Source organism: Hypanus sabinus, chromosome 2 (assembly GCF_030144855.1).
Source record: "Hypanus sabinus isolate sHypSab1 chromosome 2, sHypSab1.hap1, whole genome shotgun sequence".
NCBI lineage: Eukaryota > Metazoa > Chordata > Chondrichthyes > Myliobatiformes > Dasyatidae > Hypanus > Hypanus sabinus.
This window is the reverse complement of record NC_082707.1, coordinates 173,391,391-173,414,647: the sequence shown is the minus strand read 5'-3', so window position 1 is coordinate 173,414,647 and position 23,257 is coordinate 173,391,391. Positions and strand designations below refer to the sequence as shown.

Below are 23,257 nucleotides of genomic sequence, written 5' to 3'. Positions count from 1 at the left end.
TTCATTGCCACAGATGATAGTGGAGGCCAACTCATTGGGTATATTTAAGGTGGAAGTTGATATTTTCTTATGGGGTTCATAGTTCAAAGTATATTTATTATGAAAGGTTGAAGGGTAATAACTATTCCTGAATCTGGTGTTGTGACTGCCAAGGTTCCTGTACCTGCTTCTTGATGGCAGCAGTGAGAAGAGAGCATGGCCTCAATGGTGGGTTTCCGTGATGATGGATGCTGCTTTCCTGTGGCAGATGTTCATGTAGATGTACTCTCATATCTCAGATCATGTGATCTCAGCCCATAGGTGGGGAGGGCTTTAGCTATGGTGGACTGGGCTGCATTCATTACGTTTTCTAGGCTTTTCTATTTAAGGGAATTGGCATTTCCATTCCAGGCTATGATGCAACCAGTCAATCTGCTCTCTAACATTGGTATGGGTTCTGAGGTCTCTTCTTGGCAGCAGTGAGAAGAGATCAGTAGACAATAGGTGCAGGAGTAGGCCATTTGGCCCTTCGAGCCAGCACCACCATTCACAGTGATCATGGCTGATCATCCACAATCAGTACCCCATTCCTGCCTTCTCCCCATATCTCTTGACTCCGCTATCTTTAAGAGCTCTATCTTAACTCTTGAAAGCATCCAGAGAATTGCCCTTCATTGCTTTCTCAGGCAGAGCATTCCATAGATCCACAACTCTCTGGGTGAAAAAGTTTTTCCTCAAGACCATGGCCTTGGGTGGTGATGATGCATACTGCCTTACTGTGTCAACACTCTGTGTAGATGTGCTCTATGGTGGAGAGGACTACACATGGACTGGGCTGTATTCACTACTTTATGTAGGATTTTCCGTTCAAGAGCATTGGTGTTTCCATACACTATGATGTAACCAGTCAATATACGCTACACTACCCATCTATTGAAGTTTGTCCAAGTTTTAGATGTCAAGTCAAATCTTTGTAAGGTTTTAAGAAACACAAACAAAATGCTGGAGGAACTCAGAGAGCCAGGCAGCATCAATGGAAAAAAGTACAGTCGACATTTGGGCTGAAACCCTTCAGCAGAATTTCCAGCATCTTCCAGCCCATGATCTTTGTCGGCCTTTTAACATACTCCAAGATCAATTTAACCTTACCCTCCCACATAGCCTTTTTCTTTTCTTTCATCTGTGTCCCAAGGAGTCTTTTAAATGTCTGTAATGTATGCATCTCTACCACCACCCTGGGCAGTGCTTTCTATGCACCTTCCACTCTATGAGGGGGGAGAAAAACTACCTCTGACATGCTCCCTATAGTTTCGTCTAATCACCTTAAAGAGTTGTCCCGTTCTATAAGCCATTGCCACCCTGGAAGAAAGGTGCTGGCCATTCTGTGTATGCCTCTTATCATCTTATAAACCTCTATCAAGTCTCTTCTCATGCTTCTTCACTCTGAAGTTAGAACCCCTAGCTTACTCAACTTTTCCTCCAGGCACCAACCCCCAACTGTAGCTACAATTTTTCTGACTATTTCTCCCTCCGATTGTCGATGCTGAGGGTGACTGCAAACATAATACCATTGAATGTTAATTGTGTTGGTTAGATTCTGGCTTTCTGGTCATCGCTCAGCACTTTGTTGTGCATATTGATTGCTGTTTACCAGCTTATTTGCTAAACATTGTCATGCTGCATGAAATTGAAAACATTGGTGAACACCCCATTGTTTACTTTGTGAAAGGCAGCAGTTCATGTCTTGGAAACTGTTGTTGGAATTCCTGCAGCAAAAATAGCAGCCACCTTATTTTTGTGTGAGGTATGACTCCAGCCATTTGTGTAGTTTTTGTCCTTCATGCATACTGATTGCAGTTTAATTACGTGTTCATAATACCAGACTTCTTGGTGTCATGTCTCACTTTTTACCTCTGGAGTTTAGCTTTTTGGTCCACGTTTGGACCAAGGCTGTGATCAAGTTTGTAGTCTGTGCTTGATCTTTTCAACACAAGTTCGATTTTGTTTGTTTTTCTTCAGTAAATATGCATCACTGAAACTTTCAAGTCGAAAATTATCTACATTTTTGGTGCCTTTTCCTTTATCAGTATTACCTTGCAGCTCAGCTCTTTACATTCCTTTTTACATGAACAGCAAATGTGATTTTGTAAGTGAGAATTCAAATGAAATATCCCCAATCATTTAACTTAACCATAAATAAGGTTCATTAGGAACTATAAGTCATTGCTTTGTATATATTCTAGTTAAAGGCAAAGTAACTGTTTGCTAGAGTATCCTAATGATTTGAAAGTGTCAAGATGAAGCCACACTCAGGTTGGAGGAACAACACCTTATATTCCGTCTGGGTAGCCTCCAACCTGGTGGCATGAACATTGACTTCTCTAACTTCCGTTAATGCCCCTCCTCCCCTTCTTACCCCATCCCTGATTTATTTAGTTTCTCTTACCTCCCCCCCTTTCTTTCTCCCTAGGCCTCCCGTCCCATGATCCTTTCCCTTCTCCAGCTCTGTATCCCTGCCAACACCTTTCCAGCTATTAGCTTCACCCCTCCCCCTCCTACTTTCAAATCTCTTACTATCTTTCCTTTCAGTTAGTCCTGACGAAGGGTCTCGGCCCGAAATGTTGACGGTGCTTCTTCCTACAGGTGCTGCCTGGCCTGCTGTGTTCCACCAACATTTTGTGTGTGTTGCTGTGATTTGAAAGCTTCATTGTCTCTTCCAAGATATCTTTGGAGACTGTTTTGAAGATGTGATACAATACCTAGTTCTCTGCCAGTGCTCCCTGGCCTTCTTTGTTCCAGTGTGAATAAAGTTAAACTGTAACCTAACTTTAAGTGAGATAAAAACATGAAAGCTCCAGTTTTGTTTTACAGTGCTTAGTTAAGAGTGCAATCCATTTGCAGACATACAATTAATTTGCAGTCAATAATCTTGAAAGAGGATACCATAAATTTCTTCAGATACATAAAGTGAAAAAGAGGTGAGAGTAGATATTGGACTGCTGGAAAACAATAGAGAGATAGTAATGGGGGACAAGGAAGTGGTGGGTGAACTGAATAAGTATTTTGAATCAGTCTTTGCTGTGGAAGATGCTAGCAGTATGGTGGAAGTTCCAGGTATCAGAGGTCATGAATGTGTGAAGTTACCATAACTGGTGAGAAGGTTCTTGGGAAACTGATAGGTCTGAAGGTAGAGAAGTCACTCAAGCCAGATGGTGTACACCCCAGAGTTTTGAGAGAAGAGGCTGAAGAGATCACGGAAGCAATAGTCATGATTTTTTAAGAACCATTAGATTCTGGAATGTTTCTGAAAGACTGGAAAATTGCAAATGAAGGGAAAGAGGCAATTATAGGCCAGTTATTCTGATGTCAGTGGTTGGGAAACTGTTGGAGTCAATTATTAAGGATGAGGTCTCAGGATATTGAAGGCACATAATAAAATAGGCTGTGGTCAGCATGGTTTCCACAAGGAAAAATCTTGCCTGACAAATCTAGTGGAATTCTTTGAAATAGTAACAAAGAATTCCAACAGATCTGTCAGGCAAGATTTTTCCTGACAAAGGAGAATCGGTTGATGTACTGCACTTGGATTTTCAAAAGGCCTTTGACAAGGTGCCACACATGAGGCTGCTTAACAAGCTATGAGCCCATGGTATTACAGGGAAGATTCTAGCATGGATAAAACAGTGGCTGATAGGTAGGAGGCAAAGAGTGGGAATAAAGGTAGTTCTACTGGCTGGCTGCTGGTGACTAGTGGTGTTCCACAGACCAGTTCTCTCTATGTTATATCTCGCAAACACAAGGAAATCTGCAGATGCTGGAATACAAGCAACACACTCAAAACGCAGCTACATTCCACCAGCATTTTGTGTGTGTTGCTTATGTTATATCTCAGTGATTTGGATGATGGAATTGATGGCTTTGTTGCAAAATCTGCAGACAGTATGAAGATGGGTGGAGGGACAGGTAGTTTTGAGGAAGTAGAGAGGTTACAGGAAGACAGACAGATTAGGAGAATGGGCAACAAAATGGCAGATGGAATACAGTGTCAGGAAGTGTACGGTCAAGGACTTTGGTAGAAGAAATGAAAGGGTTGACTATTTTCTAAATGGAGACAAAATATGAAAACGGAGGCACAAAGGGTCTTGGGAGGCCTTCTGCAGGATTCCCAAAAGGTTAATTTGCAGGTTGAGTCTATGGTGAGGAAGGCAAATGCAGTGTTATCATTCATTTCAAGAGGACTAGAATAACTTAGAAAGGATGTGCTGAGGTTGGAGAGGGTTCGAAGGATGTTCATGAAAATGGTTCCAGCATTGAATGGCTTATCGTATGAAGAGCTTTTGATGGCTCTGGGCCTGTATTCACTGAAATTCAGAAGAATGAGAGGTGACCTCTTTGAAACCTATCAAATGATAAACAGCCTTGATAGACTGGATCTGGAGACGATGTTTCCTATGGTGGGAGTGTCTAAGACCGGAGGACATGGTCTCAGAATAGAGGGGTGTCCTTTTAGAAGGAGATGATTCTTAGTTGTTCAGGGCTTGAAAGGCAGGAAACTAGGGCTCAGAGGAAAAGTGGATCAGCCATGATGAAATGAGGGAGCGACTTGATTGGCCGAATGGCCTAATTATTCTCCTATATCTTATGGTCTTGTAATTCACAGAAGCAGCCAAAAATTAATTCATCTGTTTTTAGAAAACAGGAAGATTTTGGGTGTAATTGGAAAATACAATTGGGACATTAGCCTTTATTTTAACCAAGTTGTGTTTGTAGAACTTTAACCTTTAATATGATGCTGAAGTTTGAGGCAAAATCAAGCTTTAGAAACCAGACGTGAATTCATTTCTGTCTCATTCAGGAGGACATTTGTGTCAAATAACTATTCTAGGTTCTTTTAATGATTGTTTTTCTTAGTTTCATAGTGGTTGATCCAATTATCAAACAAAAAATGTTCTAGTGTTCAGTACTGGGGGATCATCTATGGAATGGAAAACTGAGTTAAAGTTTAATGTTACCCTTGTTCTGAAAGTGTGTAATATTAGCCTGAATTCTTAATGCATAATATTAAAACATAAAATAGGTGAAAAAGGTCCACCAGGCAATTTTTCCCATTCTCTTTCTCTGTTGCTATCTTCCTAGAACTTTTTTAGCAATAGAAAAATCATCTGCTCAATGATCTACCATGTCTTGACCCTGATACCTTTGTTTTAAAATAGATAAGTCTTCTTTAGGTAACAAATGGGATCCAATTTTACAGATGTTCATAAGTCAATTTTGTCAATCTGTCAAAAAATACACGAACAATTGATAAAGTAACCATACCGCCACAGTGTTCTAATGTCAAAAGCACTTAAGACTAAAATGAAATAGTTAAAAGCGGGGTAAGAGAGAGGAAATTATTTCTGCTATTCTTAATAACAAAAGTAGGAACATGTTTTGAACTTTTGAATGTAATAATTTTATAGGAGCTCGTCGTATGTATGGGTGTCCATAAGTTGGGCATTTGTAATCTGAGGTTGGCCTGTGTTTCTGTGTTTTATTTCCTAAAGGAAATGAACTGGAAATAAGTATTTGAAATAATCTTTAAGCATATTTTTTTAAACTGTTCAAAATCATTGGTTTCTGATCATTTTTTTAATATATATATATTTTATTCCCTGCAGTGAATAAGCAAACAAGGAGAAAGGAGGATGGTTTATTAACCGCTGAAGAATTTGAAATTTGGGACAGAAAATTCCGATTGAAAAATGATTTAAGAGAACCAAAATTAATATTGCTTCCATTTGAATTTGTGAAAGATGGATCAAAAGATATGGTAATGTGAAACCAAAGATTTTCTTTTTTTTCCACTTTTAGTGCACAACAAGGAATGTGATGGGGTGGGGGGGTGAGAAAAAATGTTATCCATATCATCTCTTTCCTGAACAAATGATCTTAATCCATGGTATATATGGATTATTTTTGAAAGACATGCTTGTTTCTTCCTTTGAACTATCAATGTTTATTTGTTCACCAGTATTTTATTTATAATTAAGCGTCGTTTACTGTCAACAATTCTAGTAGCATCATAATCTATTAACACAAAGAAAAAAAATGATTTTCAATTAATTCTTAATTCTCAATCGTCTTGAGCATTTTTCTCCTCTTCTAGATTTCATGGTGGTTGTCTGAGCAACATGTAATTGGAGCTTAATTAGAGAGAGACTCTTGGATCTCTGACTGGGATCTTGCTAATTGCTGTCACTCAAGCTTATGTACAAGAACGGATTTTTATTCTTATGCTCACATAATGCCCCTGATTTTCTGAATTCTTGAGAGCTCATAATGGCAGCTTGGGTCTCCTCAAATGGAAGGTGCCAGTCACTGACATGAGGGAACATGTTTTAATGGAAAATTGGTTGAAAATAATGTTCTTTACACTTCTGAGTAATATTACTGTATCTGAAGTCTTGTGTGTGTATGTATAATAATAAGTAAAATAGTTTTTGTATGAGAAATGTTTCCTGCATTTTGAGAAGATTTTCATTAAAGAAATTTCATTTTACAATATTCTTCTGTACCCCAATATTACTTATTTACCCGTACGTGTTCTTCTTGGGCTGTCCTCATCCAAAACTCTCTTTGCCTTTTTCTACACGGTGATTTTGAAGTGTGGGTGAAAATTAAGATTATTGTGGGGATGCCCTTTCATATCTCCATTAAGCGTGATTACCCTGTAACTGTTTTGTGCACTGCTTCCATGTGGATTGCTGGTGGCCATGCTGTGAAACTTATTTGCTAAAACCTGCCTAACCAATTACATTATTAAAACTTCCTATTTTGATTACATTTATGTTGTGTATTCATGATCCTGTGCAGTTATTTTAAGTTTTAATGTATTTGGTTTATATAGGAACAGGAAAGTGGTAACACTCGTGAGCTTTCTCTGACAGAGTGGAGTCTTTGGCAAAATCATCCACTTTCTACCCATCTGGTTGACCATTCTGATCGCTGCCAGCACTTCATAAGTATTATGGACATGATTGATTTGATGAGACAAGAAGAGGTCAGTGAAATCAACGGAGTGGAGATTGCAGTTATTTTCTGAACATAAATTGGTATTTAATCTGTAATAAATTACTAAATACAGAGTTAACATTCACTTAAATTCTATGTTTGTTAAAATAAACAGTCTTCTATCCTGTCCTCCTCCCGAGTTCTTTCCAGATTACATGTTATGACTGATTTACTGAGAAAGTACCAAAGCATTCTTGACTAGTTAGATAAAAGAACCCATGCTTTCAAATTATATTGCATGAAGAAGAAATCAGGTAATGAAACCAGACATAAAACCTGCTCTTTGCATTTCCAAATAACATACATCATAGATCAAGTCAAAACAAAAGCTAGGTTTCCACACTTGAGTGTGTTGTGTTGCATTGGTCACAGCCTAATATGAACATCTTCCTGACTTACTGGTATATGCTGTTTTTGTTTAGTTGGGCACATCAATTTCATCCTGCATTTGTTCTTGCCACTTTGTGTCACAAGTTCATTCCCTAACCACAGTTGGTATCATGAGCAAAACTGACAGGAAGAGACTCAGTTCCGGGATTGAGGCTATGGATGCACTAAAGCAAAAGTGATTGGGATCATCAGTGGATGGAAATTATTTGAGCCACGTTCCCTTCCTCTTTACCCTCCCCTGAGAACAACTATATCATAACATGAAAAAAGTACAAGCTTTTGTGAAATTTATTTTCTTAAATTCTTCATTTAGTAGAAAAATGTCACTTTTGCATCAAATATTAACAATGAAATTTTTTCAAGCAATTATTGCAATTTAATGGTTGTATAATTAAACAGTGGCAAATTTAGGGTTTGATTTTAAAGTTTAAAAAATACATTTTTTAAAGAACAATATCTTGAAATTAGTTTTAAGTAGTTAATAGATAACCTCAAAAGGTTTTAAATTGATTATAGCTTATGACGCAGGATTTTTTTCCCTAGCATTTAATTTCTGCTTTCCAAAATTAAAACACAACTGATTGAACTGAATGTTCTTCAGGTATGATGTGATGCCATGATTTAATGAATGTAAATAAATCTGTTTTTAGTTCCTCTAGAACTTTGGTATTCCTTTAGTTACTATAGTAACTTGAAAAAGCATATACAAAGGGAGTCACATTTGCAAATGATTGTATTCCATTTAGTCTTCTTATGATATTATTATTTATGCCATTTGTTACAAAAAGAGGTTAATGTGCTTTCAGATCTCTGTTGGCAAGGAAACCGTTGCATGAGATGGTGTTAGTTCTACAGTACGTTAGTGATGAGGCCCGCATGTGTATACAAGTCAAAAGCAACAGCTTTTCATCTTTGGTACTCAACAGAATCTGAGATGGCCAAGATAGAAACTTGAATTGCAACGTGTGCTGAGCGTGTCTTTCCTACAAATTGCCATTTTAGAAAAGTTGAGCCATGCTAGGAATAGTCACTCTCAACATGGTTAAGAACCTTACTAATTAAAAATAATTTTCCTAACATTAAGGAGGTGGTGTGCCATTTTTGCTGGCCAGGCCGGTAATAAATAACCTTTAAGATAAAGATCAAAAAAAGATTGAGGACTGATTTGCTACCTAAAGTTGTGCTAGTAGAATCATCTGTTAGAAGTAGACTTTTGATACAAGCAAGGGAACATCCCCAAAGTTTAAATGTTTGTTCTAGAAATTCAATTGAGAACTTTGCACAAATTAGTATTGTGATACCAGATTTGGAAATTTTACTGGAATCAACAAGAGGTGGGAGAGGATTGTTGTGAGATTCTTCCAGGAGCAATAAGAAGAGGAATTAAATCCAAACAAAACGCTGCACCAACTGTTGGATATAAGGTGGGGGTTGGGGACACAGTGTGTGTAGAAGGAACTAAGAATGATGGGAAAACCTCAGATTGATGCTCACGCCATTTGTCATTACCATCAAATTTGTGTCAAACTCAGACCATAAGAAGAGCTAAAGGAGAGGAGATCAAAAGTTGCTGGCATTTATTTGAGACCACTTTTGGTGTTCAGTATCAATTAGAGCACCATTGCCATGTTCTGAGCCTTCTATGAACTCCCAGGTCCTCCAAAATATATACTCAATCCTTTATGCCATTTCTCCTTTTTACATATTTAAAAAAAATAAGGTTAGCTGTCATCATATACATTCAGTTATCATTGTGCCTGTGTGTGGTTGGTTGTGTGTCTTGTATATGTTTGCTAATCCATGAAAATTAAACTTGTGTCTTATGGCGTCCATTTAAAACAGAGATGCAGAGAAATTTCTTTAGAGGGGGATGAATTTGTGAAATTTATTACCACAGGCAGCTATGGAGGCCAGGTCATTGGGTGGTTGCCATTGACTAGCAGTGTTCCACAGGAGTCTGTGTTGAAACTGATTCTTTTAAAGTTATATGTCAATGATTTGGTTGATGGAATTGATGGATTTGCTGCAAAGTTTGCAGATGTTATGAAGATAGGTGGAGGGGCAGTAGTTTTGAGGAACTAGAGGGGCTACAGAAGGACAGACAGATTAGGAGAATGAGCAAAGAAATGGCAGATGGAATACAGTGTATGGTTATGCACTTTGGTAGAAGAAATAAAAGGGTTGATTATTTTCTAAATGAAGAGAAATTACAAAAGAGTGAGACACAAAGGGACTTGAGAGTCCTTGTGTAGGATTCCATAAAGGTTAATTTGCAGGTACTCAAAGAGTATAGAAAATGTAAGAAAATACTAAAGAAGGAAATCAGGAAGGCAAGAAGAAGACATGAGGTTGCTTTGGCAGATAATGTGAAGGTAAAAACTAAACCGAAGGGTTTCTACAAGTATATTAAAAGTAAAAGGGTAGTAAGGGACAAAATTGGTCCCCTAGAAGATCAGAGTGGCCGTCTTTGTGTGGAGCCTCAGGAGATGGGGGAGCTCTTAAACAGTATTTTTGCATCAGTATTTACTCGGGAAACTGGCATTGTGTATATGGAAGGAAGGGAAACAAGCAGTAGTGTCATGCAACATAGAGAGATTAGAGAGGAGGAGGTGCTTGCTGCCTTACAGCAAATAAAGGTAGATAAATCCTCTGGGCCTGACAAGATATTTCCTTGGATCTTGAGAGACACTACTGTAGAAATTGCAGGGGCCCTGGCAGAAATATTTAAAATGCCCTTAGCCACAGGTGCGGTGCTGGAGGACTGGAGGGTAGCTCATGTTGTTCCGTTGTTTAAAAAGGCTCCAAAACTAAACCAGGTAATTACAGGCCGGTAATAAATAACCTTTAAGATAAAGGTTATTTATCTTAAATAACCAAGGGCTGATTAAGGATAGTCAGCATGGCTTTGTGTGTAGTAGATCGTGTTTAACGAATCTTGTAGAGTTTTTCAAAGAGGTTACCAAGAAGGTAGATGAAGGCTGTTGATGTAGTCTACATCGACTTTAGTAAGGCCTTTGACAAGGTCCCACATGGGAGGTTAGTTCAGAAGGTTCAGACACTAGGTATCCATGGAGAGGTTGTAAACTGGATTCAAAATTGGCTGTGTGGGAGAAGACAGAGAGTGTTAGTGGATGATTGCTTCTCAGACTGGAGGCCTGTGACTAGCAGTGTGCCTCAGGGATCTGTGCTGGGACCATTGTTGTTTGTTGTCTATATCAAAGATCTAGAAGATAATGTGGTAAATTGGATCAGCAAGTTTGCTGTTGACACTAAGATTGGAGGCGTTGTGGACAGCGCTTTCAAAGCTTGCAGAGGGATCTGGACCAACTGGAAAAATAGGCCAGAAAATGGCAGACAAGTGTGAAGTGTTGCATTTTGGAAGGACAAATCAGGGTAGGACATACACAGTGAATGTTAGGGCACTGAGGAGTGCAGAGATACAAAGGGATCTGGGACTTCCTGAAAGTGGTGTCACAGGTAGACAGGGTTGTAAAGAAGGCTACTGGCATCCTGGCATTCATAAATCGAAGTTTTGAGTATAGGAGTTGGGATGTTATGGTGAGGTTGTATAAGACATTGGTGAGGCCAAATTTGGAGTATTGTGTACATTTCTAGTCACCTAACTATAGGAGGGATATCAGTAAGATTGAAAAAGTGCAGAGAAGATTTACTACGATATTGCCGGGTCTTCAGGAGTTGAGTTACAGGGAAAGATTGAACAGGTTAGGACTTTATTCCTTGGAGCATAGAAGAATGAGGGGAGGTTTGTTAGAGGTTTACAAAATTATGAGGAGTATAGACAGAGTAAATGGGAAAGGTTTAGGGGGAACAACTTCACTCAGAGAGTGGTGGGAGTGTGGAATGAGCTGCCATCTGACGTAAATGCGGGCTCACTCTTAAGTTTTAAAAATAAATTGGATAGATACATGGATGAGAGAGGTTTGGAGGGTTATGGATTGGGTGCAGGTCAATGGGACTAGTGGAACGAAGTTTTGGCACAGACTAGAAGGTCCGAATGGCCTGTTTTCTGTGCTGTGGTGTTCTATGGTTGAGTCAGTGATGAGGAAGGCAAATGCAATGTTAGCATTCATTTCAAGTGTACTAGAATATAAAAGCACTGGTGAAGCCTCAGTTGGAGTATTGTGAGCAGTTTTGGTCCCCTTCTCTTAGAAAGAATGTGCTGACACTGGAGAGGGCTCAAAGGAGGTTCACAAAAATTACTCCAGGATTGAATGGCTGTCAAATGAAGACAGTTTGATGGCTCTGGGGCTGTATTCACTAGAATTCAGAAGAATGAGGGCAAGCCTATTGAATGGTGGAAGGCCTTAATAGAATGGATGTGAGGAGGATGTTTCTTTTGGAGGGGGAGTCCAAGATCAGAGGACCCAGCCTTAGAATAGAAGGGCATCCTTTTAGAAAGGAGATTAGGAGGGGTTTTTTTAGCTAGAGAATGGTGAATCTGTGGAATTCTTTGCCACAGGTGTCTGTGGAGGCCAAGTCTTCATGTATATTTAAGGCAGAGGTTGCTGGATTCTTAATTGGTCAGGGCATGAAAGGATACGAGGGGAAGGCAGGAGATTGGGGCTGAGAGGAAAATTGGAGCAGACTTGGTGACCAAATGGCCTAATTCTGCTCCTATATCTTATGGTCTTGAAAAACTATGGGCCATGTGTTGATAAATTATGTTAGTAAAGATGGATACTTGATCAGCATGGACACCAGTGAATCCATGACCTGAAATGAGGGTTAACGAGGCAGGCTCAGAGCAACATTTCTGCTTTATTTTTCATTTGGTCTCTTGCTGTTTTCCAGTACCCTTAATATATGGCATAACTATTATCTTTAATCAACAAGCTAAAAACAGACAAACTGCACTGTATTATTTAAATAAGAAGTTTCAAGCAATCGCATGGTTCAAACAAAATTACTAAGATTTGATACAGGCCAGAAGGTTCACAGAATTGGGAGTTCATTCAAGTCTATTTCTGCCCTAGACAAGGTCAGTGCAACTAATATGCTGACCTGACCCCTCTCAATTGCTCTTTCAGTTTATGTGATCACTTCAAATGAATCCTCCTCCAGTCTAACCATTGGCAGTGATTCCAGGCTCTAACCACTCATGATGTAAAACTGTTTTCCTCTTGTCACTTTTGTTCTTTTGTTGCCATTCACTATCATTCTACATGAACTTCATTCAATATCACTTGCCCCAGCACTGAACTGCTTCCATGATGTATGGACTCACTTTCCAAGGACTCTTCATCTCATGTTCTCAATATTTATTGCATATTTATTTACCATTATGATTATTATTTTTCTTGCTTTCTGTATTTGCAGTTTGTTGTCTTTTGCACACTGGTTGTCTGTCCTGTTGATGTGGTCTTTCATTAGTTCTATTATGGTTATTGGATTTATTGAGTATGCCCACAAGAAAATAAATCTCAGGGTTGTATATGGTGACATATATGCACTTTGATAATAAATTTAATTTGGACCTTGAACATCCTGTAGCTCTGGATCTTTCCATAAATAGCAGGTTTTTTTTCCTATCTACCTTGTCTACATACTTCACAGTTTTAACCTAGTCCTTATTACTTACTCTGTTCCAAAAACTACCCCAGTTTGTCTGGTCTATCTCCATATCTAACGTCCCACAGTAAATCTTTCCTGCATCCTCTTCAGAGCTTTTACATCTTTCCTGAACTCTGGCGTAACATTTAGAGCATAGTGCTGTACAGCACAGGAACAGGGCCCTTTGGCTCACAATGTTATACTTAACCAATTAAATTAGTGATCAAATGACCAACTAGATTAATTTCTTCTGCCTACACCATGTCCATATCCGTCTATTTTTCTCACATTCGTGTGTGTATTTAAATCTCTTAAAAATCACGCTGTATCTGCCTCTACCACCATCTCACAAGCACCTAGCACTATCTTTTTAAAAACAACTTGCCACGCCCATCTCCTTTGAACGTAACCCTCTCTCACCTGAAATGCATTCCCTCTGGTATTAGACATTTCAACTCTGAGGGTGGGGGGAAGATACTGCTTGTCTCTCATAATCTTATAAAACTCTATCAGATCTCATTTCCACCTTTGCCAATCCAGCGAAAACAACACGCTTGTCCAACCTCTCATTAAAGCACATGCCCTTTAATTCAGGGAGCACCTGGTAAACCTCTTCTGCACCCTCTTCAAAGCCTTGACCTCTTTCCTATAATGCAACAATCAGAACTGTATGAAATAGTCCAGGTGTGGCCTGACTGGCGTTTTATAAAGCTGCAAAGTAACTTCCTGACTTTTGAACTCGGTGCCTCGACTAATAAAGGCAAGCATGATATATGCCTTCTTAATCATCCTATAAACCTGTGTAGCCACTTTCAAGGAGTTACAAACTCGGACCCCTAGACCCTTCTGCTCATCAGCACTTTATCTGTTCATAGCCCATGTACATAGAAATGCTTACGTAGCAAATTTGTATAACCATATATAACCATATAACAATCACAGCACGGAAACAGGCCGTCTTGGCCCTCCTAGTCCGTGCCGAACCCTTAATCTCACCTAGTCCCACCTACCCGCACTCAGCCCATAACCCTCCACTCCTTTCCTGTCCATATACCTATCCAATTTTACCTTAACTGACACAACTGAACTGGCCTCTACTACTTCTACAGGAAGCTCATTCCACACAGCTATCACTCTTTGAGTAAAGAAATACCCCCTCGTGTTTCCCTTAAACTTCTGCCCCCTAACTCTCAAATCATGTCCTCTAGTTTGAATCTCCCCTACTCTCAATGGAAACAGCCTGTTCACGTCAACTCTATCTATCCCTCTCAAAATTTTAAATACCTCGATCAAATCCCCCCTCAACCTTCTACGCTCCAATGAATAGAGACCTAACTTGTTCATCCTTTCTCTGTAACTTAATTGCTGAAACCCAGGTAACATCCTAGTAAATCGTCTCTGCACTCTCTCTAATTTATTGATATCTTTCCTATAATTCGGTGACCAGAACTGCACACAATATTCCAAATTTGGCCTTACCAATGCCTTGTACAACTTCAGCATTACATCCCAACTTCTGTACTCAATGCTTTGATTTATAAAGGCCAGCGTTCCAAAAGCCCTCTTCACCACCCTATCTACATGAGACTCCACTCAGGGAACTATGCACAGTTATTCCTAGATCTCTCTGTTCCTCTGCATTCCTCAATGCCCTACCATTTACTCTGTATGTTCTATTTGGATTATTCCTGCCAAAATGTAGAACCTCACACTTCTCAGCATTAAACTCCATCTGCCAACGTTCAGCCCATTCTTCTAACCGGCATAAATCTCCCTGCAAGCTTTGAAAATCCACCTCACTATCCACAACTCCTCCTACCTTAGTATCATCGGCATACTTACTAATCCAATTTACCACCCCATCATCCAGATCATTTATGTATATTACAAACAACATTGGGCCCAAAACAGATCCCTGAGGCTAGTCACTGGCCTCCATCCCGATAAACAATTATCCACCACTACTCTCTGGCATCTCCCATCTAGCCACTGTTGAATCCATTGTATGTTTATTTAAACCTGATTACTTTAAATGTTTAATCTTTTAATAATTTATATTTTTATTTGCAGAGTGGCTGTGGCTATTCATTGGAAATTATGCCTTATTTAAATAGGAATGATGTTTTTGAAACGGCCATCACACCACAATCTAAATTTACACCTACATCCATTGCAAGCAATCAAGAAAAATGTAAGCTGGATCAGTTAACGAAGCCTATGCAAGAGAGGAAGAAATTTAAAAATAATCGTGGAAACCAAAATAGGTATACGTTAGTGGATGAAGATGAGGAAAGCTCTATTGTTGACACAAGTAAAATAAAAAGGTCTAAGGGTTTTTGTTCCTCTTCTAGTCTTGAAGTTGTAAATTCCAAAGAAACAAAGGAGTCTGCATTGTGTGTTGCAGGGAATTATAGAGGTGAAGATGTTCCCTCTGAGGATGCTATAACAAAACCTGATGAACAGATCTGTCTGTCAGAGGGAGAAACTGAAGTAGAGATAAATAACAACGTGCAGAGTATATCTTGCTTTGATTTGTTAGGATCAAGGGAAATACTGGAAGATTACATTAAGTTCAATTTGGAAGATGTTTCTTCTGAAAACAGATCAACTAACACCAAACCTAAAACTGATTACACAAGGAAGAAAGAAAATAGAGAGTGCGATGAATTGAACAATGTTGACTCTGGCCATGATAGTCAATTAAAGAAATCAGCAATGTGTGAAAGGAATCTATCCAAATTGTTTTATCTCCCAGCATCTGTCGAATTTCATAACCACGATATATATCAAAGTTCTTCAAATTCAAGCCGAACAAGAAATGGGTATTATTCACTCAATGTTGAACATTCCAATTATGAATCAGAATATCCCAATGACAATTTAATAAAGCAGGTTCCTGCAAGCATCGAAATAGTTCTGGAAAATGTAACAAATTTTCTTAATACCTCTCCTCCTCAAGACGGGTTTCCTTTTTTGGAAGAAGGGAATTATTGGCAATCAACTACTTTAGAAACTGCAGCAGTTAATGTTTTAAATCCCCTGAAAAGTGGTTCACCAACAGTCAATATTAAATCACCAGCTTTAATGACTTGCAAAGAGAGTGTGACCTATGAACCATTGACCAATCATGGTAATGCAGGATCCAGCCCCTCCTGGGATGATTTATTTGATAACAGTATTGAATATTTGGAACAAGATCGTAAAGCTCAGTCAAATGTAATTGAAGAAGAAATATTTAATTCTTCACACCAGTGTCATAACAAGATTGAGGAAAATAAAAGCAAAAACATAACATTGAAGGACTCTATAAAGGATGAACTACTTGAATACAATAACAGTTTGTCTTTGTTTGAAGATAATCTGTCACATACTGATCTTTCAACTCTCTGCATTCCAAACAATAAAACCTGTGCAATCACAAAGGATATCTCTGGACTCCAGCAGCAGTCCACTGTGTTGAATGAGCCTATCCAAAATGTGCAATCATCCACCAATAAAACTTTGGAAAATGGAGAAACTAAACAAGGTGTAACAGGAGAGTCACTTCTGCATGAAAATATATGTGTTGATCAGCATAGACCTGATACTAATGATAGTAGCAGTAGTAGGTACAACTGTTGCGATGAATTATTTTCTGTTAACTTTGATCTAGGCTTTTCATTTGAAGATATTGCTAAAGATGGCGAGACTTCTATGACTAATACTATGTACAGCAAAAGCACTGAATGCTCAAAACATTTTGCAGAAATATCTTCAGAAAATGTGGAGATTCAAGATGAATTCAGCAACGTAGCTGATTCAGAATTATTTGTTGAAGCAGCAAAATTAAAAAGAGTGTACTCTACACCAATTTCTTCGAAACATGCGTCTTTACAACCTGGCAAAATGGATACTTGGCCTTGTAATGAAATAGAACCTTCGACAACACAGGATTTATTTTCTCCGGTTCCCCAGCATGATCGCCAGGTTTTCTTTACCTCATCTCCAGCCTTTGCATCCATTACACCAGAAAGAAAATCTTCTCCCAACTTCCGTGATACTACTTTCAGCAAAGTGCTATTTAAAAACAATCCAGTGACTTCTCAAAATGCTGTGATCAGGAATGTTACAGAAAACATTGAGGCTGTTAAAAATGGTTTCTTTTCTGAATTGGAAGACTGTCCTGACAATTCTGAGGCTGCCACGAAATACCATGCAAGTGGAAAGCACGGAGAGAGAGCACTTAAAAATAACAATCTGAATATTTTCTGCAAAAATCCTTTAACATCTATCAATGGTAAGATACTTAACTTAATAATTTTTAAAATTAAGCATATATTAATAAAAAAATTTATCAGTTATAGCTTAAATGTGTAAGATAGGTAACCTGACTGGAAACAATCTTATTGTATTTTTAAGTAATTACTGACAATCTTTCGTTTATGGACAATGACAGACAAGAGCAAGGTAATCTACAGAAGGGTTGACGTGTTTTTATTTTAATGGAAGGAGTATGAAGGGTAAAAGCAGTTAACAGTACATGAAGCTACAAAACTGTGGGCTTTTGTGGTGAACTACATATACCTGTTTGGACACGCACCCCCTGCTGACTGCTCCTGTGGCTCCTCCCACAGACCCCTGTATAAAGGCGATTGGAGGCACTGCTCCTCCCTCAGTCTCCAGGATGTTGTATGATAGTCTCTTGCTGCTGAAAGTGCTTTCTTCCAGTTAATAAAAGCCTATCTCTCGCCTCACGTTTCAGAGAGTTATTGATGGTGCATCAGCTTTACAGAGGCTTGGTTTGAGAGAGGGCTGGGGCCCGCTGCTCAGTGTGCTATTTGGTTTATTTAAAGCGGAGATTGGTAGGTTCTTGATTAGCAAGAGCATCAAAGGTTCCTGGCAGAAGATGGAAAAATGCCATTGAGAGGGATAATAAATCAGCTATGATTGAATGGTGGTGCAGACTCGATGGGCTAAGTGGTCTAATTCTGTACCTGTGTCTTATGGGATCTCTGCTGTTTGTGATATGTATAAATGACTTGGATGAAAATGTAGATGGGCAAGTTGGTAAGTTTGCAGATAATACAAAGATGGATGATGTTGTAGATTGTACAGAATATTGTTCAACTGCAGATATGATTGGCAAATTGGAGAAAGGAGTTTTATCTGGGCAAGTGTGAGGTGTTGCACTTTTGGAGATCAAATGTGAAGGGAAAGTACCCAGTTAATAGCAGGATCTTTAACAATATTAATGTACACAGAATTTTGGGATCCAGTCCAAATCTCCCTGAAATAGGCTGCACAAGTTAATGTGGTAAAGAAGGTATATGACACACTTGCCTTTATTAGTCGAGGCACTGAGTTCAAGAGGTAGGAAATTATGTTGCAGATTTTTATAAAACTCTGGTTTGGTAGCTTGCTTTCATTTCTGAATGTCCCATAATAAGAATGTCCTAGAAAAGGTGCAGGAGGAGTTTATCAGGATGCTGCCTCGATTAGAGGTTATGACCTATATGGAGAGTTTGGACAAACTAGGGTTGTTTTCCCTGGAGAGGCTGTGGTGCAACATGGTGGAGATACAGGTTAACCACTGATTTTCTGGAAACTGATGGTTCTTTTAATTCGGATGGAATTACGAGATGTAGTTTACTGGGTGGCTACCAGATGGTGCTGTGTGTAGCGCATGCAGCGCCATCTGTGGCAAGACTCATTTTGGCAAAAGCACACTATTTTTATTATTTACATTGCACTTGTTGATCACAGTCCCCATATTTTGTGCTTATTTTTGCTTATTTTATGTAAATTTAACCCTAGCTGTGGCTTCTAAGATAAGCGCAAGTAACAGTGGTGGTGTCAAACATGAACATCGGTCCATATCGATCCAAGAGAAGGTTGAAATGTTGAAAAGACAAGTTGTTTCCATGCGTAAGCTGTGTGACTTGCATGGCATTGGTACGTCAACTATGTATGATATAACACACCAAAGAGGAAAAATTTGCAATTCTATGCAAATGGTGATTTGCTAAAACAAATGTGCATTAGAAAAACGTTGAAAATTGGTAAGAGCACTCAGCATGATTGAGTGATGATCAAATCGTTTCGCCAGCATTGGTGTGATGGAGTCGACTTGTTGGGTGGTATGATAATTGCCAAGCTAAATTGTTTCATAAAGAACTTAAATTAGAACATGCATGCGACTATAGTGAAGGATGGCTTCAAAGGTTTAAGAAGTGCCATGGAATTTCCATGCATAAAGTGTGTGGAGAAAAACGGTCTACAAACCACCGTAGCTGACAAAAACCTCAGTCCTGAGCATGTGTATAAGGCAGCTGAAACTGGCAGTGCACACTTAAGAAAACATCAGCAACAGAAGATGAAGGAGATCCCAAAGGATTCAAACAATCTAAGGACAGAGTTACCATTTTAGGGTACTTCAATGCAGCAGCTACTCAGATGTAAACTGCTGGTGATTGGAAAAAGTAAATGTCCTAGGGCCTTGAAAGGAGTTTAAAATTTACCCAGCAACATATCAAGCAAATAAAAACGGTTGGATTACCAATGATTTGAAAAATAGTTTGTGCCAGAAGCCAGAGCACATTGCGCATTTGTAGGGCTACCCAAAGATTGCAAAATTCTTATCTTGGATAACTGTTCAGCTCACCCCAAAGCTGAACTCCTGTGTACCAATGATGTTTTTACAGTGTATTTACTACTAAACTGTACATCACTTATGTAACCCCAAGGCCGAGGAATTCTGCGCTCTCTAAAAGCCAAGTATTGCTTGAAACATTGGTTAGATCAGGTGAATGCTGGCCATTCTTGTACAAACATTTATTAAAGAATTTAACATGAACGACGTTCTTTGGTTCATTGCTCGAGGGTGAGAGAGGGTAGAAGTTTCAACACTGAAGAATGGCTGTCATAAGTTGTGGCCTGTCTTGAGGTTTTGTAATGTGCCTGAAGAAAAGCTTGACGATGATTTTTCAGGACCTTGTGTACCAAAGGAGAAAGATGTTGTTCATGATTTGCTTGCGTATGCAAAAAGTGTTACAGGACCTGCTTTCAAAGATATAGCAAGTAGTCTTAATGAAGAAAATCTACATGAGTGGATGATTGTCAATGACAAAACACCTGTTGTGCATCACCTTATGGACTCAGAAATTATAGACAGTGTTCTGAATGCTGATAAAAGGTTTCAAGTGATGAAGATGGCAGGAATGATGAAACTGTAGGATTTACTATTGAATTGACAAGTTAATTGAGTTGTTGGGTGATTTAGTCAAAGGGTTAAATAAATGTACCTTTGTGACAGAAAGCTAATGAATTTTTATTTGATGCAAGAATAATTAATTACACAGAGATCAAAACACATGAAACAATATCACCTAGATGAAATGTTTAACAAGATAACCGTGAAGCAACATTCTTCATAAACATAGTAATTAACAAAAATACATTTAATTTTTGTTTAATAATCCTTTTTAAGCTACAGTCCATTTTTGCCATTATTATTATATGACATCTTTAAATCTGGCAAAAATATTAATCCAGCAAGGCTCAGGAACCGAGGGTGCCAGAAAATCGGTGGTCAACCTGTATATAAAATTATGAGAAGCATAGACCAGGATGGAAATGTCAGATACTAGAGGAAATGGATTTAAGGTGAGTAGTTGAAAGTTTAAAGTAGGTTTATGAGACTTCTTTCCCACACAGAGTAATAGGTGCCTGGAATGTACTGTCAGGTGTAGTAGTCAAGGTAGATGAAATCGAGGCGTTAAAGAGGCTCTTATGTTATGAATATGCAGGGATTGGATTGGATCAGGTCAATGTGGATCTGTGGAAGCAAAAGACAATTGGTGTCATTAGTGTAATTAGTTTGGTACAACATTGTGGGAGGAAAGATTTGGTCCTGTGCTGTAACCTCCTGCGCACTGTATCTTCCTTCCATGGTTCTAATAAAAATAAGATAGCTGGCTGGAGCTAATGGGTTGTGACCCAGTGTGTAAAAGGGACAGAACTTCTCACGGACAGCTATTTTACACTTTAATATCAAGTTAATTACAAAACTTTTCATTCTTACTTGCTATAATACTTGCATTCCTTAAATGGTTAGGAGTCAATTAGTGATGATGTCTTTCATTTTGAATAAGATTTTATGAACGGTTACAGTAAATTTTGTGTCTTATTTTCTCCTGATGATAATTGATATCAAAAGGCCTTTCTCCTGCTGTCTTGGAATTGCATTCAAATGTGATTACTTTGTTCTCAATTACACATGGTCAGATATGTTGCGATGGATGATGTGTAAGGAGTAATTTTTCTATGAGAATTCAACAATGTAGAAAGCAATGTTGAAGCATTGACAGAGCATTGGAAGGCATTATGTAGAACTTAAGTAGAAAGCAAATGAGAACACAGAGAATTAGGCACATATGGATAAGTAGCAAAGAAGTGTTGAGTTAGAATTCACCAGGAATAACTGTTGTATGTACGGTTTCATGATTTGATCAGTGCTGGTAGTTTGTTGGAAAAATTATATCTTCAGGCATAAAACACAGCTGTAAAGTTAAAATTGATCATTAAGTAACAGTGGTTTTGAACTTTTAGTTTAATATTTTTTAAAGAAAAATAATCATTCTTTTTAATATTTGGTAAAATGCATCTCTTTCCCCAGGTGAATGCAACAGTGAGAGTGATGAAGATGTTATCAGAAGACCTAATAAAAGAAAATTCTCTTCTCTTGAGTCTCCTGAGGTGGGTCACCAGAATACAGCTTGTTGCAGCATTTTCCTTCACCAGAAGGAGCAGTTTTTCACTTAACTAAGAATGAGTGGTTAAAAAAAATTGTAGTTTTATGCTGTTGGTATTCTGCCACTTGATTCTGTTCCACCATTGATATAACTTATGGTTAACTGTACTTTGCCTCCATTAACCTAATTTTTGCCCCATAATCTTCCTAATATGTTGCATGATATCTTGCTAGGGTGCAGTCTGATATCATACTAAATTAAATGTTGGCCAGTTTTAGTTTGGTTTAGTACTCAGTGATTTTCTAGAATTCTTTGAAGAGTTGGAAGGAAACTCGTAGATACAGTGTGTTTTGATTTCCAAAAGGCATTTGACAAGGTTCCACATGTGATATGCAAATTAAGAGTTCGAGGAATAAGTTTGATGGCCAGTTCTCAGTGTTTTCCTGTGTGACAGAAAGGAGAGTGTTGGAATAAGGAGTCCTTTATAGCCTGGGGAGATGTCAAAGTACATTTATTATCAAAGTATTTATACCATATACAACTTTGAGATTGTTTTGTAGCTGCCTGTAAGAAGACCAATCAAGCCCATTAAATTCTATTAAAAAAAGACTGTCAAACACATAATGTGCAGAAAAGAACAAATTGTGCAACAAAAGCAAGCAACAACTGAAATTCACCAAAGTGAATCCACAGCCACAAAGTCAGTTATCACTGCAGCCCATTCAGGAGCTGATTAGTCGCAGGTCACAGTCTCAGTTCAGCCCCAAGACTCGTAAACCTCGTGGAGTGGCGAGCTGAGCTGAACCCGCCCGTTCCTTGACTCCTTTTCAATCTGGCCCTGCGCTTAAATTGTCCAACCCTTGGGTTGTTCCTCAATCTCAGTCCCAGGCCTTGCTGCTTTGTTACACTCTCAGACCTGGGCCCCGTCATCTCGAGTCAGCCGTTCTCAGCCTCCCCCGTTCAGTCCTGTGTTTAAATTGATCGAACTTCAGGTCTGTCCTCACTCTTGGACCCGGGGCCCCACCGCCTTGACTAGCTCGCCTTGGATCTGCTGCATCGAATTGCCTCCAAGTTCGCTCCAGCAATGGCTAGCCTTTGGTTCATTCCCTGCTCTCATGCCTGGGCCCTGTTCCCCTGATTCGGCTACCTTCCTGCACCTTCGAGACTTTGTCAGGTCATACAGGCTGTTCAAAAGCCTAACTCTGAAAAGGAAGTTACAGGCTATTGATTGCAGTGATTGTTTACCAGAAAGAGTGTGATTAATGTTAGTAGTTTTCTTTGTTTTGTTTGCTACAGGAACGTAGCCGTCTTAAACTGATGTAAATAGTGAAGTATTGCAGGGATTGATTATCTACCCTTAATTGGTTACTATTGATATGAGTGATCTAGAGAAGGGAATGAAATGCAAACTTTCCAACTTTGTCAATACAAAAATGTGATGAGGACTTTGGATTCTGCAAAAGAATATTGATGGATTGAGTGACCAGGTGAAAATCTGACAAATGGAGGGAAGTATCAGGTTATGAACTTGACAG

General features: G+C 38.8%; 1 protein-coding gene across 1 annotated transcript in view; it reads left to right on the top strand.

Moving 5' to 3' along the window:
- Positions 1-23,257, top strand: part of fancm (FA complementation group M) — a 131,377-nt gene that overhangs the window by 92,714 nt on the left and 15,406 nt on the right. The window contains exons 12-15 of the mRNA XM_059959537.1: positions 5,640-5,791; positions 6,869-7,021; positions 15,064-17,269; positions 21,647-21,726. Coding sequence (XP_059815520.1) covers positions 5,640-5,791; positions 6,869-7,021; positions 15,064-17,269; positions 21,647-21,726 — 2,591 coding nt within the window. The remainder of the gene's footprint in view (positions 1-5,639; positions 5,792-6,868; positions 7,022-15,063; positions 17,270-21,646; positions 21,727-23,257) is intronic.